Source organism: Eschscholzia californica, unplaced genomic scaffold, assembly GCF_041429995.1.
Source record: "Eschscholzia californica isolate CP2 unplaced genomic scaffold, dmEscCali1.0.p SCAF_2, whole genome shotgun sequence".
NCBI classification, from domain to species: domain Eukaryota; kingdom Viridiplantae; phylum Streptophyta; class Magnoliopsida; order Ranunculales; family Papaveraceae; genus Eschscholzia; species Eschscholzia californica.
The window spans coordinates 36,609,627-36,626,270 of NW_028238309.1; the positions used below are offsets into that span (position 1 = coordinate 36,609,627).

Consider the following 16,644-nt stretch of genomic DNA (forward strand, 5'->3'; position numbering starts at 1 on the left):
TATTCCAATTACTAGGTAAAAGTTATGTCCATTTGGTTGTAATCCTTATATAGTGGTACAGACTCTCAACAAAAAAAATATATAGTGGTACGGATATATCAATGTAGTACCTGATTTTTTTCTTGGAGAATAAGTAAAGAGTTAATTCCTATTTGGCCCCTTACTTTGTGACCAGCTTCCTTTATGGCCTCATATTTTCTGTAAATTCAAATATGACCCCCTTTTTTGAAGTAAATGTCCTAACCGCCCTGTCTATATTTATTTTTTCAAAATAAAATTAAAAAGAAAACTTCAATTCCACCTCATTTCCCTTTCCCCCACACATATCTTTCCACGTCACCTCTCTCTCTTTCTCTCTCTCCAACTCACCTCTCTCTCTCTCTCTCTCTCTCTCTCTCTCTCTCTCTCTCCAACTCTGCTCTCTTCTCCGATAAAGGTCGTCGGCCGGAAAAGTTTTCGGACGGAAAAGTTTTCGGCCGGCGACCTTCATAAAAAGAAAACACTCATTTCTCTCTCTCTAAAAACTCCGACAAGGGGTCATCCTTCGCCGGAGATCTGGTCTGTTGAAGAAGCACAAACCGTTGGAAACTTCAAGTACAGAAGCACAAACCTCCATTACGGAACTGGATGAGATTTTTGTTGGAATATTCGTCGTGTTTTCATAATGAAAATCAAATCGGAGGAGCATTGGCTTTAGAATCTTCTTTCTTTCTCGATTTGATCTGATAAAGTTGTTCCTTAGTTTGGGTAAGTAATAGGGGCATCACTTAGTGATACCTTTAGTCTTATGTGTCAAGTTCTAATCGAGTTAAGGGGTGAAAGTAGAGATCCTCAATTTTCTTGTGTCCAATGCAAAATTGCATACTTATTCTATTTACTTGTCTCACATAATTATTTTGTAAATAAATAAAGATTTATTTCTATTAGTTCAAACTCAAATATTAAAGAGTCGGACAATTAGAGATATCTCATAATGACGCTCCATTTATAGAGCATTGCATGGGAAAATGTTTAAAATTAAACTCTACAAGTTTAATGCAACACTCAAAGTTTCTAAGATCGAGTGTTGCATTGAAAATGTTCTTCATAAGAAAAACATGTTTTGAAATTGAATAGACGAGATTAAAGATATAAAGGACCTCGTAAGTAATGTTTAAAAGACAAAGAACCTAAGTTCAAAATATGTAGAGAGGGAAAGTGTTTTGAGTTTTGGAGTTTTTTTTCTGCTAATGCTAGAGCAACTACAATTCTATTGCCAATTTTGGTTTACTTATGAACACATGTAACTTTGATTGGTGATTTCTAGATTCAATTTTCTCCTTCTGTGTATCTTTTTTTCTTCTAGATTTGCTTAGTGAAATTGCGAGATTTGTAAAGCGAGTTGCCATTGTGTAAACTGAATTTGCAAGCTTTGCATACCTAGTTTGTAAGATAAGCATACCTACATTGCAAACCGAGTTTGCAAAATCTACAAATTGTTTTTAGTTCATGTAGAGATAATTTGTGAGATTTCTAAACTCAGTTTAAAATTTTGGCATTCCGATTTGCAAATTTTGTAAATAGTTTGCAAGAAAAATTTAAAAGAACACCTTCTCAATTATTATTATTTTGGAGAAAAAATTGATTTTGTTAGAAGACTAGTGAAAATCCTTTCGAAATATACAAGTTTTATCGAAATCACACTTTTAATAAAAAGTTATATGTATTTAAAGTTTGAAGAAAAATTAAGAGTCAACACTTGGTCACCCAAGTGATTAAACTGTTGACATATACTCCAAAAGTCTCTGGAGGTCTCGGGTTCTCCAGAGGAAGTGGAATCCTTGAGTTAATGAAATCGAGATTAATAGGGTATAAATAATGTAGTTGGCCTTTAGGCCATAGTATGGTTCGGCTATAGACATGTTCTTGTTAAATTTGGCAGTATCGTGCTTATTACATCTTTGATGTATCAATGCTATTGTAATGACTATCGTACATTGATAGGCCTAAAATAGGTCTATTCCCGCAAGTATACGGAGTCAAGTTATAGTATGTTAGTAAATTCGTGAATCGTCCCAAGGGATAGGCAGGCAACTTCGGATATTGAAGGCGAGTTTAACCCAATAATCAAGATGTCAATAGCTACTTAGACTAAAACACACACACACCCCACTTCATAAATTTGGTGATTGATTTGTAAGAAATAAGAAAACAAATAAAACTAAATAAACTATCTAAGTGAGAGGTGAGAGAGATTCAGGAGAAGAGTCGCAAGAAGTCGGACAAGATTCGGGTGAAAGTCGAGTGAGAGGGATACTTTGGTTCACAAGATTGATAACGATTACTACTAATTATCTACTAGAATGGAAAGTTAATTAACTTCACCCACATACATTAACACTCCAAAGTATAATGTGTCACAATAAGTATAATCGAACAAAAGTTACTAAGCATCGACTATCTAGCTATGCACGCACTATCTAATTACGTATCAATGAACTAATATGACATTCCAAAGTATAATGCGTCACAATAAGTATAATCGATCAAAATTTACTAAGCATCGACTATCTAGCTATGTACGCACTATCTAATTACGTGTCAATAGACGATTAAGATCGAGGCCTCTAATTCATAAAATTAGACGAAGTTAATTGAACTCGCATTTAAGAAATAATAAGTAATTCATCATAAATCAAATCATGCTTCACAAGTATTCGAATACAAGAGTTAGCTAAAATATTGAATGAACAATAAATGGAAAAGAAAATGATGAGAGAATCCCCCTTTTTCGATGTAGTTCGAGGCTAAGATCGTCGGAAAATATGAGTCTTTAGGGTGCAGCCAATCTCCCCTTAGCAAATTCTGGGTTCTCCATAGCGACCATCATCATCTTCTCCATTTACAACTCAACCTCCACTAAAACTAAACCCTAGTTTTCTCTCTAGCAATCTTCAACCAAAATCAAATCAAACCACATGGGAAGCTAGCCAAGATGATGGGGAGTAAAAGCCCTAAGCTTTCGGACCAAGGTAATGACCAGACACTAAAGAAAAATCCGGCCAAAGAGTTTGAAGAAATCCGGCCAAATACATGATTTCCGACCAAAAGACATTAGATCCGGGCCAAAGGAGGTGTTGTCCGAGCTGCAGGCGCGTCCACGGAAGCTTCACGTGCCGCGGATGCGTCATGTGAAAGCTTGTTGCCCTTCTCCCGTTCCGGCTGGTCCGAGCTGCAGGAGCTCCGGTAGCTACAGCAGGTCGCGTCCACAGCAGCTCCGTGGACGCGTCCCGTGAGCTATGCCGTCCCGAGCTAGATTGCTACCGTCTCGAGCACGGAAGCTTCCAACTCGAGTTGCTCTTTGAATCCGAGCTGCTGGCCGTGCCTTCCTTGTGCCGCGACTTGGTGTGCCGGCCAAAGTTGGCCGGCACTCTTCCTTCTTCTCTCTTTCCCTCTTACTCTCTCAAAACCTTAAAACTCAAGAACAATAAAACCCTAGAACCCTTTTTGCCACCTTTTTTCTCTCTCTTCCTTGGGGAAGAAGATGAATAGTTCTTTCACCCCTTTCTCTAACTTGATTAAAACCCTAGACTTAATCAAACTTGACTAAGTCTTTAGACCACAAATGGGTGCCCATAAAATCTCTACACATTTGGTCTTCTCTTAGTATTTCTTGGGCTTGGACTTGGTTTTGGGCTTTGGTTTAGAAACCAAGAGGGTGCCTCAATCCTTGTCTCTACATCTTCAAATTCTCACAAAGGACTAAAATACCCTCGGACTTCTTTCTTCCATAACTTCCTCGTCCGAACTTCGAATTGACTTCCGTTTTCACCGTCGGACTCGTCATTGCCTCCACTTGTAATTTGATTTGGTTGAAGTCATTTCCTCTCGTTTTGGGCACATGAAATGATAGTGATAATTCGCTCCTTTTATTCTGAATCACACGCTTAACTCCAAAATAAGTACCTAACATGAAAAACACATAAAATATTATTGATAACACTCGAAAAACACTAGCTAGTCTAAGTTAGGCTCTCCAAATGTGACATTTTCGTGTCACATCATACATCGTAGTCAATTTTCAAAAAAAATTAAGAAATTAGTGATACAAAAGGGCAATTTAGAATTTTTTTACGGCATTAATATTACAAAATGTTTAGTGTTTTTTTACTCATTTATGAATATTATTTTGACTCAAATGCCTAAAACCTCTTTATTGTAAATACCTTTTATTGTGGGACTACAATTTCTTCGTAAGTGCTTACGACTAAATGAGGAAAAAAGATGTCCAAACGAAGCAGAAAACCAACAAATGTTGCATAATCACCGAGAAGGTAAAGAAATTGCATAAAGACTAAAATACTTTTAGGTTGATTCTCTTTATTAACTTAATATATAATTTTTCATTAGATGTTGGACTTCAATGAAATATATCCGCTATGAAATGATTTTTTTTACCTTTCTAACAATATCCACAGTGAATAGAAATTTAAAAAACTTGCATTTTCTTCAAAACTTGCATTTGCAAATCTTCAAATGTGTAGGAATTTCTTTGAAAATAATTTCAAACACTGTAAGTCAGTCAATGGATATTCGAACGTTCGACATCCCATCGATTTTTAAAAAAATCTGAAATTTCAGTATCGAATTCAGATATTCTTTATCTATTTGCTTATCGGATACAGGTATACCAATATCTTATCCGACAAATATCCGCATCCGATAATTATAAGTAATATATAAAATAATAAGAATATAAATTTTATTAATAACAATGTATAAAATCAATGGTTGAGATTTATTATGTAAATCTAATGGTTAACAACTTAAAATATAGATTTTTTATTTTTGTTACAAATATCGGATATTAATATTATCGAAGTCGAATATTGATATATAATATATGTCGGATAATTATCATATACCGATAGCTTATCAGATACGAATATGCATATATCCGATGTTGATAAGCTACAATCATATCAAACACCATTTGCAAACTTTATGAACAAGTGTTTATTAGAAATTTAAATTGATTTTTCATTTATACGAACTGCTCCAATTTTGGCAAATATTATTTGTAAAATTTGCAAATGTTTACAAAAAATTCTTGACCCTCTATCTTTGTTTTTTTTTCGCATAAATGCGTTTCTAAGAGTTTTCATATATATATTTTTTGCAAAATTATGGTTTGCAAATTTTGTAGAATGTCATTTGCAAAACTTACGAACAAAAGTAACTTGGGTAATTTGGAATAGTGGGACTAGTGGATAGTTCACATTTGTAAATGCCACTTACAATTTTTTTAGTTTTACAAAAAAAAAAAAAAAAACTTTACACGGAGAATTTAATATGGATCTTAAGATGATACGGAGGATGAGTTTTAAGTCCAAAATCGTAGGTTCAATAGATTTTAACAACATTTAATTTTAAGATGTCTTAATAAGAAACTCAATATTTGAGATTTCTCTTAATAATCTCAATTATCCATTTAATATTAAAAACAAAAATACTCATCTAAAAGATACCCCTTTAATAACTTTAAAATTTTCCGTTAGAAATTTGTTTTAGACGAGGATCTCGATAGTGTCATTTAGGAACCAGAATATTAATTTATCAGAACTCAATGATTTTTTTTTTTTTTTTTTTTGAATCCAAGGGAAACAATCCATAAATAAGTGATAAAATCACAATGATACGAGGATGATAATTGTTATTTCTCTCATCTGAAGACTTCATGAGAGTTACATACCTTTAAATGCAAAGTGCCTCATGAAGGGAAAGAAATTGGACTAGACACAGACACAAGGGATCTTAAATATCCGAGAAAAGAGACCCTAAAGGTATGGCAAAAGGATCCTAAAGATCCGTGAAAGGAGACCCTAAAGGTCTGACAATAACGAAATTATTATACTAATAATACCAATAAACTCAAAGGACGACAAAATAAATGGAAGAACCTCCGCCGTTGTCATCGGAAACCGCCGTCGTCACTGGAAACCGCCACCGTTACTGGAAGAACCGCCACCGGAAAACCGTCGCCTTAACCAGAAACCGTCACCAGAAAACCGCCGCCATCACCGGAAAACCACCACCCTCATAGAAAAACTGCCCACACTAAATCCCAGAACCCCCATCACCACGCCATCACCGTAATCACAATCATGTTCTACTGTTCATCTTTTGCGAGTAATCATGAGAAGATTTAACGTCCAATATCAAATCAAGGGCATAATCATGATATGGAACTTGACTGCTTAAACCACAAAGGTTAAATTCATCTTGAATGAACTCATCATCAACTTCACAGAAGAACTCGTTCCCACGAAGATTACAAAACTCATCTTGAATGACTCAGATTCTTCTTCGGAACACTTAGGGGGGGGGGGGGGGGGGGGGGTAGTGGATCAAGACATTGGGGGACATTAGGGGACAATTAGAGACAAAATGTTCCGTGGACATTTCAAGACATTTCGGGACATTTGTCTGTAGACAAAATGTCTTTATGGACATTTCAAGACATTTGATTCGTAGACAAAATGTCTTTATGGACATTTCAAGACATTTGATTCATAGACAAAATGTCTTGGAGACATTTCAAGAATTTGGTTCACGGACAAATTGTTCCGGGGACATTTCAACATACTGAATCCATGGACAAAATGTGTAGTGGACATTATTATTATTATTATTATTATTATTATTATTATTATTATTATTATTATTATTATTATTATTATTATTATTATTATTATTATTGTTATTACTATTATTATTATTATTATTGTTATTATTATTATAATTATTATTATTATTATTATTATTATTATTACTATTATTATTATTATTATTGTTATTATTATTGTTATTATTATTATTATTATTATTATCTCATCATTGAATGACAATTGGTAGATATTTATTATTTTAATATTGTCTAACCATATGAAATATATGATAATATATTTGTACTCATATTTCAAAAATATATTTTTCGATATTTGTGGACATCTGTGGATATCCGAGGACATTGAAGGACAATTGGTAGACATTTATTATTTTAATATTGTCATATGAAATAATATATTTGTACTCATATTTCAAAAATATAATTTTAGACTTTTGTAGACATCCGTGGACATCTGAGGACATTGATGGACAATTGGTGGATATCTGTGGACATTAATATAATAATTATATAATAAAATAACATAATATAATAATAATATAATAATAATATAATATATTACAATAATAATACAACGATATAGTAATATAATAATAAGATAATATTATAATAATATAATAATAGCACAATATAGTAATGATAATAATATCATTTTTACTATAATATAATAATAATATTATAACATAATATAATATAATATAATAATATAGTAATATAATAAGAGAATATAATAATAATATAATATAGTAATATAATAATAAGATAATATTATAATAATATAATAATATTATCTTATTATAATAATATTATAATAATATAATAGTATAATTCAGTAATATGATAATATTTTATATGTTATTTATTATTTTTAATCTAATTTGATAATAATAATTATTTTTATTATCTTCCTCACTGAAATGTCCCCAAGTTTCCTCAATGTCTTCCATATTTTGAGAGACATTTTCTCTCCAAAAGCTCTCCAAATTTACACTAAAATGTCTCCAAATGTCCTCAAAACTAATTTGTCTTGAAATGTCCCCAAATTCGTGTCCCAAACGAATAACACGGACATTTCGGGACATTTAAAATGTCCCCAACCAATAACACGGACATTTGGAGACATTTCGGGACATTTAAAATGTCCCCAACCAATAACACGGACATTTGGGGACATTTCAAATGTCCCCAACGAATAACACGGACATTGGGGGACATGAAAATGTCCCCCAATGTCTTGATCCCCTACCCCCCCCCCCCCCCCCCCCCTTAGCCTTGGAGAGAGAAGCAGAACGAGTGTCTCTATGATCAGGAGGTTGCTTTCGTGAAGATGTCGAAGGAATTGACAATCTTTGTTTGACTTTCCCATTCAAACCTCTTAAAGAAGATGGTGAAGATTTTTTTTGGTTGGGTTGCTCCTATTTGTGACTCTTGACATAAATCACGTCACATTTGATCACACGTCAAGGAACTTCGACGTCCAACTTTGAAGTCGCAAACCACTTCGCATCTCTAAAGTCTTCGTTAGAAAATTGCACTGATATCACTTCGTACCGTTATTTTACCGAACCAATATTGTCCATTCTAATCCAACGGTTTCATATACTGCACGAACTATACATCAGTCATCCTTAATCGTTAGATCATAAAATCGGAATACCTACGGTACTTTTGCGGTATTAATGAAAATACTAGTCTTCCTCGTTATGTACATAGACAGGTAAAATGTCACCAGGATTAGTTCTAGAGAGAGAAAGGGAGTAGAGAGAGAGAGTGAGTCTTGTTTTTCTTACAAGGGCGTTGCTGTTTTGTGGATCTAATGGCGGACGGGAATGTTCAATCACGATACGTAAAACTGAACAAGGTTCATGATTCACCTGAAGAAGATATTCGTCCTGGCGAACTTAATCAACCTATTCAAGTTCCTCAGGTATTTTCCTCTCAAATTTTCTTTTCTTTAAACACTCAAATTCATTTTAGGGTTCTTTTTTCTTCTACCGCGATCATAATTGAGTAAATTTCTGTTTTATAATCAAGATTCAGATCTGGAATACTTTAAATTTTCTTGATGATTTGATGAATTTTGATTTTGTGTTATAAATTTGTGGATGGATCAGTTGATTGTTCACAGATGTAACGAATGTGGACAGCCTCTTCCTGAAAGTTATGAGCCTCCTTCAGATGAAGCTTGGACCACTGGTATCTTTGGTTGTGCTGAAGATACAGAGAGTTGTAAGAATTCTTCTTTCATCTCTGAACTTTTGATTTATACCACATTGCACTTTGTTGTTTGAGTGATTTTGTGTTCTTTATGTATTAGTTCTTTGCATATATCTATCCATGAAATTAGCAGAGACAGAATGCCCTAATTTTCTTACTAATGTTTTAGATCCGAGGTTGTGATCTTTTACTTAACTATTAAGGAGGACTAGGGCAAGATAGATTCATAACAGCTTCTTAATACTTAAGACTTAAGACTCAAAGAGAAAAGACTTCCACTTGTGATTTATAGCATGTGTGTGTTACCATTGACAGGGGTTTACTTGGAAACTCTAATGGCCGAAGTAGCCAGGATTTCGGTGGGATAAAACCTCATTCGGTTTGTGAGAATAGTCCCACATGGGAGAAGTCTGATTTAGCAACAAAAAGTATAATGTCTAGGTCCTCTCCCCTCATTGCCAATTGATTTTGAGTTGGATGACCACAAACTTAACACTGTTTAATATCCATTCATCAGTAGTAAAGAAATACTGAAAGTTATTAATAAGGAAAAGGATTGCAATCGTAATGAATGATTTCAAGAAAAAGAAATCCAATTGATGGGAATGCAAGAAATAGTAGGCAGTCCCTCTACAGTTACTCATTTTGTAATTGAAAGAAATTCCTTGTGTTCCTTTGAATTGGACAATACCATGCATTATTATCTTTGTGTTGGATCAATAGAATTTCCTTGATGTCTTCTTCACCAATGAGGAGAAAAGTTAAATTTATTATCAAAAAACGTGGTTGATTTGGAAAATTATATGTGCTCGTGTTTTGCACTTCGAAAGAATGCAACATCAGAAATTCCATAACTTACGCTGAGATACTGGTCCTGAACCACAGTTTGGCTGTTGTAAATAATCCGAGTCAGATATTCAGAAATACCCATATATATGAACAATTTTATACTTGTTTGAGTCTTACCTGACAAGTATTATTGAAATCATATCGATAGTATGGCTAATCGTATTCAAAGTATTATTGGAAATGGTATAATGTGTTTTAGAATCATTATATTTATAATCAGTTTTCTTGTATCCCGCCAAATGTCCCAACTCCCAAGTATGTTAGTATTTATTTCTTTATTTCATCACTTACACCAAAATCCTTTTGGTTTTCTACAGGCTGGACTGGATTGTTTTGCCCATGTGTCTTGTTTGGGCGTAATGTTGAGAGCTTGAGGGAAGATATCCCTTGGACCAGGGCATGCACTTGCCATGCTATTTTTGTCGAAGGTGGTATTGCGCTTGCAGCAGCAACAGCAGCTTTTCATGGTATTGATCCGAGGACTTCATTTCTGATTTGTGAGAGTTTGATGTTCGCTTGGTGGATGTGTGGCATCTATACTGGTCTCTTTCGACAATCTTTACAGAAAAAATACCATCTCAAGGTAATTCTGATCCTTTTATAACACTTCTATTCACATCATTAGGTCTTGAACATGCTGTCAGTTTCCTCAAGCACCACATACCTATCAAGAGTTTTGTGTGAAACTATGAATGTGGTTTTGCGAACAAACTAGCTACATTGCTAAATCTATCTAGGTGGTGTAGTTTCAAAATTTTTGAGTATCAATTGCAACCAATTAATAACTTGATTCAGGACAAGGACCGTGTGCAAAGGAGCTTTGCTGTTTCTAGTTGGAATATATATTTGTGAATGGAATCTTTCTACACTAGGCATAAGTAACTTAAAGCGGGTCAGACCCCTTAGTAGACTAGCCTTCGGTGTAGCAAGTGTTAGGTTCTTAAAAAACATTTACTTGTGTAATTACTTCTAGTAAGAATTGAAGGATATATTACAATGTACCATGGGCTCTTAAAAACATTTACTTTTGTTACTAGTAATTTAGTTCTAATAAGAACGTTGAATGGTAGCTCGGTTTGGTCATTCTTGTTTGCATAAAAGAGATTCAGGGGCCAATTCGCCAATTTCCAGTACTTCGAACATCTACGTTTTATCATACGTTTGTTAAGTATTACTTGTGCTATTTTCTAGTGAAATTAAGTTGTACCTCAGTTGACTGCATGCTTGTTTTGGGTGCAAAAAGATCCAATGGTTTTAACTTAAGATCATCATTTTTTTTCGTTATTTTATTTTGCTATACAAGCCATGATTTTTGACATTAGCTAGAACTAAGGTCGAAGCCACCATATTTTACTTTTATCCAAGAGCTACAAGCAGTCCGCTATCCAAGTATTGGCTTACTGGTCCCTGGAGGTGTTAAGAGGGGTATTTTGGTCACTTCAGTTCTTTAGCTTATTTAGGTTTTGAAATAAAATGTCAGTGTGTAGGACAGAATCCAGATTTCAAGTCCCACAAGGACTCCTAATTAGGCTAGTAGATGAAAATGGTCAATAAATGTGTTTGAAATGTTGCCAAGTTGTTCTTCTGTTGACTTAATTCATGCTTTTATTGCTTAGTTTTGGATTTCCCATCCCATTTTCTAAAACTAGTTAAATTTTGCATTCAGTAGTGTGTAGAAGTTTAAATTTTTTTAGCTACAACTTTTTTGAACGACAAATTTTTTTTGGCACTGATTAATGTAAAAGTAATTGAAAATAAATACGAATGACAATAAGTCTATAAATACCACTAAATTGTATGATGAATCTCTTATTCTTATGTGCAATAAAACTGAATGCATAATAACAAACAAATACTAATAGGGCGGGTTTAGGGTCGGAAGTGTGATTCTTGGCATGCGTCATCTTTGTCATGTATCCTAAAGTTTCATGGGATCCCTTCCTTTGGGAACATTGTTCCCATCGCTTATGGTTGACAATCTTAGCCCATAATTAGTGCATCCCGCGTCTTCTGCGACACTACATCAGTAGGCATCGAGACCATGCTCATTCCTGGTTCGACATATGCTATCAACGTGATGACTGATGACGATTATAAGTTTGGACATTAAGGTCTGATGATATTAGTGATACGTGGAATAAGAGGCAAAACCGCAATTGATCTCTCTCTCTCTCTCCCTCTCTCCCTCTCTCAACTTCTAGATTATTAACTTAACATGTAATGCCCTGTCAAACTAACAGGTAATATGAAGAGATGATCAAACTTGGTCCTTGCATATACTAAATGATCTAGTGCTGTTTATTTGCTATTTTTATTCGATTATCATAACTGTGAATCTTGATTCTGATTTTTTTTTACTGTCTTGATAATTACTGCAGAATTCACCTTGTGATCCATGTATGGTGCATTGTTGTATGCATTGGTGTGCATTATGTCAAGAACACAGGGAAATGAAGGGACGTCTTTCCGATAATGTCATAATGCCCATGACCATCATCAACCCTCCTCCTGTCCAAGAGATGAATGCAGGCAACAGCACCACCAGCACCACCACCGAATCTCCAACAACTACCTCAGCAAATGGCAAAGGAGTGGAAAATACTAGCACAAGTACTAGTTTGGAGATTCAACCTTTGTAGGACGACTGTGACATCTATATGTATGAAATTTAAGAGGAGTCAGGACTATACCTTTTTTAATTATTTCGATATGGATGATTGTTTGAAATTTTCTTAGGCAGACTATATGCATATTATGGACTAGATTGAGTATAGCTTAAAGAAGAGAGCTAAAAGAAACAGACACCAACCTCTCATATCTCTTCCTTTATACCCAAAACCTTGTTTTGTTTTGATGACAAAGTTACTTCTAGGAATATACATGTTTTTTTCACTTGATGTTATAGTAACGTATATTGCAGCATTTGGAATCCAACTTTGTCACTAAAGATGATCCGCGAGTGTTTAGAGCTCGGTCTAGCACATAGGAATTTTGAAGTTCAGAGTTCATGTAGTCCCAAATTCCTTCGCAAGGTTGACAAGAGCCATTTTTCTAAAACCTGAGCTTATTACCAATTCTCCACGCACTTGTTAAAATGTTTTCTCAAGAAGATATACAGCGTAAAGGACTTTGATTAAGACTAAAATATAAAAGAAATTGGTGAGTTAGGCCAAATCTTTTAAACAGTAAACAAAGAAGCAAGTTTTTTTTTTTCTAATAAAAGTGCTTAAACATTAATCTAAATCCATAGGATCCCAAGTGCCCGGATCAATCAAAAGTTCGATTCTATCTGAACTACTAATTTTCAAATGATATCCACATTGTTCACAAACATTTAGTTTTGACCTAAAAAATTTCTTATAATTTAATCCATAACAATTTTCACATTGAACCCACAATTACTAGTTATGGAAGTTTAGTTTTAATTATATTTCAGGTCATTAGATAACAAAATTTTATTATTGTTGGAGAAGGAGAAAGAGATTTCCTGGGTTGAGAGAAGACGAGAAGTTGAAAATTCACTCTCCATCAAATATCCACTTTCTTTGTGTGAGTTTCATCTTTGTTGGAAAAAAGATTTTTGAGTGAGAGGCTCAAGAAATGGAGGGTAAATAAGCATTACCCTCAGTCCAAAACAAAAACGAGGACCCAGTCCAAATTGTCAGAACAGCTCACACTTTCTGGTTTTTATTTTATTTATCCCTCTTTTACCCTTTCACGGGAAATTTCCGTGTTTTCTGACAATCTGACAGATGACGACGAACTAATTAATTCCCCGTATATGACGTACTGTCAGAGAAACATTCAGATTTTTTGAAAATTAAAAAATGGCGCCATTTTTTGACGAAATTTCAGACAATTTTTTTGGATCCCGCCCATTATATTTGTTTCAACTCCTTCTTTCTTCTTATTTACGAAGGGTTATAGGGGTATCTAATACACCTAATTGTCTAGTGTTGCTAGCGGAATCTCAAACATCTCTATGTTTAACACTAGTTTCCAGGATCTATACATGAACATATCAATGAACTAGAATGGAAAGAAGATTACCTCTTAATCGCTTTCCCACGAACTAAATCCGGACCAGTATTCGGAAGATAAGAGCTCCAAGTGTAGCTCCTCTACTTGAGACACCGAGTATATAACTTGAACTCCCTCCTTTCAGTCAGCTAGGACCTTCTTGAAGGTTGAGATGAAGAACTCCTTCTTCCTGACCAGATACTTGAGAAAACTCCTTTTTTCTCTCTCTCTGAGATATATATTCTGAAACTCTTTCAGTTGCTGTGAATTTCTCCTCTTGAGAATTCTTTTCCACTTCTCAGAAGTTCTCTTAGAGGCTCTCCTCTTTAGGTTGTCTAATTAGGTATATATAGAAATCCCTAGAAAAGGTATTAGACCCAAACTAGGATTCCTAAAACCTAATTACAAGGTAACTTCCAAAATTACCCTCTTTAGGGTTTCCTTGAGTGGCAGGCCAACATAGCCCATTATGGGCTTCCTTGACCGGCCCACTTAGGGCCTAACCGGCCATGTAACGGTCGGCCCCTTGCCTTGGTCGGCCATCACATGGCCGGCCCACCTAAAGCCTTTCCAGGCCTCCCTTTCGGGCCCGGACATGTTTATCTCTCTTCGGACTTCTCCGAACTAATTGGACTTACCAATAATGGATCCAATCCACTTATTTGCCATTCTCTTTCTAGTCAATTCTCTCCGTTCAAATCATTACTCTTATGTGTAACCTTTGTAGGATCCGGTCTATGTTAGCCGCGGATTACCGAAGTTATCCGACGATCGTAGTTGGCTTCTAGCTAAGCATTACGACCCCTAATTGGACCGGACTAATGATCTTCCGAGTAAGGTATTAAGATCCTATTCGCCAAATCTTACGCATTGCAACCTTGGTCGAAGGACACTCCTTCGGAAGGATACCATTCCTTCAGACTGAGGCAATATATCCTCCAATTTATACATCCAAAAATCTTCTTCATCATTCTTATTTTGTTTCTCATTTTATCTTCTTCATCTCTTTCAATCTCTAAGAACATAAACTTTCAGTTCTTTCTCTCTCTAAAAATTTTATGTTCTTATTTTTGGATGTGCATCATTCTTATTTTGTTTCACATTTTATCTTATTCATCTCTTTCAATCTCTAAAAACATCAAAGTTTTCTGTCTTTCTCTCTCTAAAAGTTTTATGTTCTTATTTTTCTTCTTCATCATTCTTATTTGTTTCACATTTTATCTTCTTCACCTCTAAAAACATCAAAGTACATAACCAAATGGGCAGTACAGAACCATTCCCGGTACAGAAGAAAATTCCCAGTTCAAAAGTGTATAGTACTAAACCAAATGGCCAGTACACGGAACAATTCCCGGTGCACAAGAAAATTCCCAGTACATAACCAAATGGCTTGTACACAGAACAATTCCCTGTACACAAGAAAATTTTCAGAACATAAATGTCTAGTACATAACCAAATGGGCAGCACACAGAACAATTCCCGGTACACAAAAAAATTCCCAGTAAAAAAAATGTGTAGTACATATCCAAAAAATGACCAGTACACTAAATAATTCTCGGTACACAAGAAAATTTCCTTGTACAAATTCAAGAATAACTACCAATAATGAAGAAATTTGTTGAGATTGGAAAGAGATAAGAAATAAATCTGGAAAAAAGAACGAAATTTATTGAGATTGGAGAGAGAAATTTAAACAGATTGGAGAGAGAAATATGTGTGGGAGAAAATAAAAAAGAAATAAGAAATAAATCTGGAAAAAAGAACGAAAATGACAAGTTGGTAAATTTTGTAATGGCAATTCTGTAAATTCGTGGACAGTATAAGGTTTAATGTCAGGTGCGTTAGACTATTTTCAAAACTTTTCGCATTTTTCGGGAATTTTTCGGTGGAAATTTTGTAAATTTATGGAAAGTACACAGTATGATGGGAGGCGTGTCAGATTATTTCTCAGAAATTTTCGAGTTTCTTGGGAATTTTTCGATAACTGTTTCGTAAATTTCGAAAAGAAGAAGGGTGTTTCGGAAATTCCACCCCCACCCTCCCGACCATTGGACCTGCCCCTTATTCTTTTCCTGCAATGGACCTACTTCTTGTTTTGGGTCAAGTTGCCCAACCCCCCTTGAAAAAATAGGGTAATCAAACCCTATTAAGGTTTCGAGAAAGTGGAGGAGAATAAGGAAGTTGTGAATTTAAGGAAATTTTCTATTTTCTTTTCAAGAGTTAATTCCTATATGGCCCCCTACTTTGTGACCAGCTTCATATATAGCCCCCAAATTTCTGTAAATTCAAATATGACCCCTATTTTTAAGTTAATGCCCTAACTACCCTTCCTTTAAACCCTTTTTCAAAATTAAAAATAAAAATAAAATCTTAATTCCACCTCATTTCCCTCTCCACTACACATCTCTCTCCATGTCAACTCTCTCTCTCCACATCACCTCTCTTTCCAACTCACCTCTCTCTCCAACTCACTCCTCTCTCTCTCCAACTCACCTTCATCTTCTCCGATTGAAGTTGCCGGCCGGAGCGACCTCCCGAAAAAAAAAAATTTAAGGTCGTCGGCCGGAAAATTTTCCGGCAAGCGACTTCAATCGGAGAAGATGAAGGTGAGTTGGAGAGAGAGAGAGGGGTGAGTTGGAGAGATAGAGAGGTGAGTTGGAAAGAGAGGTGATGTGGAGAGAGAGAGTTGACATAGAGAGAGATGTGTGGTGGAGAGGGAAATGGGTTGGAATTAAGATTTTACTTTTAGTTTTAATTTTGAAAAAGGATTTAAAGGAAGGGTAGTTAGGACAATTACATCAAAAAATGGGGTCATATTTGAATTTACAGAATTTTGGGGGCCATATTTGAAGCTGGTCACAAAGTAGGGGGCCATATAGGAATTAACTCT

The 16,644-nt window shown here is 34.9% G+C and overlaps 1 protein-coding gene across 1 annotated transcript; it reads left to right on the plus strand.

The window, feature by feature from the left end:
• The first annotated feature begins 8,058 nt into the window (after positions 1-8,058).
• LOC147557646 (cell number regulator 6-like) lies at positions 8,059-12,625 on the plus strand. The gene is made up of 4 exons (XM_086658627.1): positions 8,059-8,594; positions 8,782-8,896; positions 10,051-10,316; positions 12,112-12,625. Exons 1-4 carry the CDS (start codon positions 8,484-8,486, stop codon positions 12,370-12,372), a joined length of 753 nt encoding a protein of 250 aa, XP_086514753.1. The 5' UTR covers positions 8,059-8,483; the 3' UTR covers positions 12,373-12,625.
• The last annotated feature ends 4,019 nt before the right edge of the window (positions 12,626-16,644 follow it).

Bases quoted from the DNA above. Each gene is read 5' to 3' on its own strand.
- LOC147557646 (XM_086658627.1), top strand. From the start codon at position 8,484: ATGGCGGACGGGAATGTTCAATCACGATACGTAAAACTGAACAAGGTT. The intron at 8,897-10,050 runs GTAAGAATTCTT...GGTTTTCTACAG, and splicing joins TGCTGAAGATACAGAGAGTT to GCTGGACTGGATTGTTTTGC. The intron at 10,317-12,111 runs GTAATTCTGATC...TAATTACTGCAG, and splicing joins AGAAAAAATACCATCTCAAG to AATTCACCTTGTGATCCATG.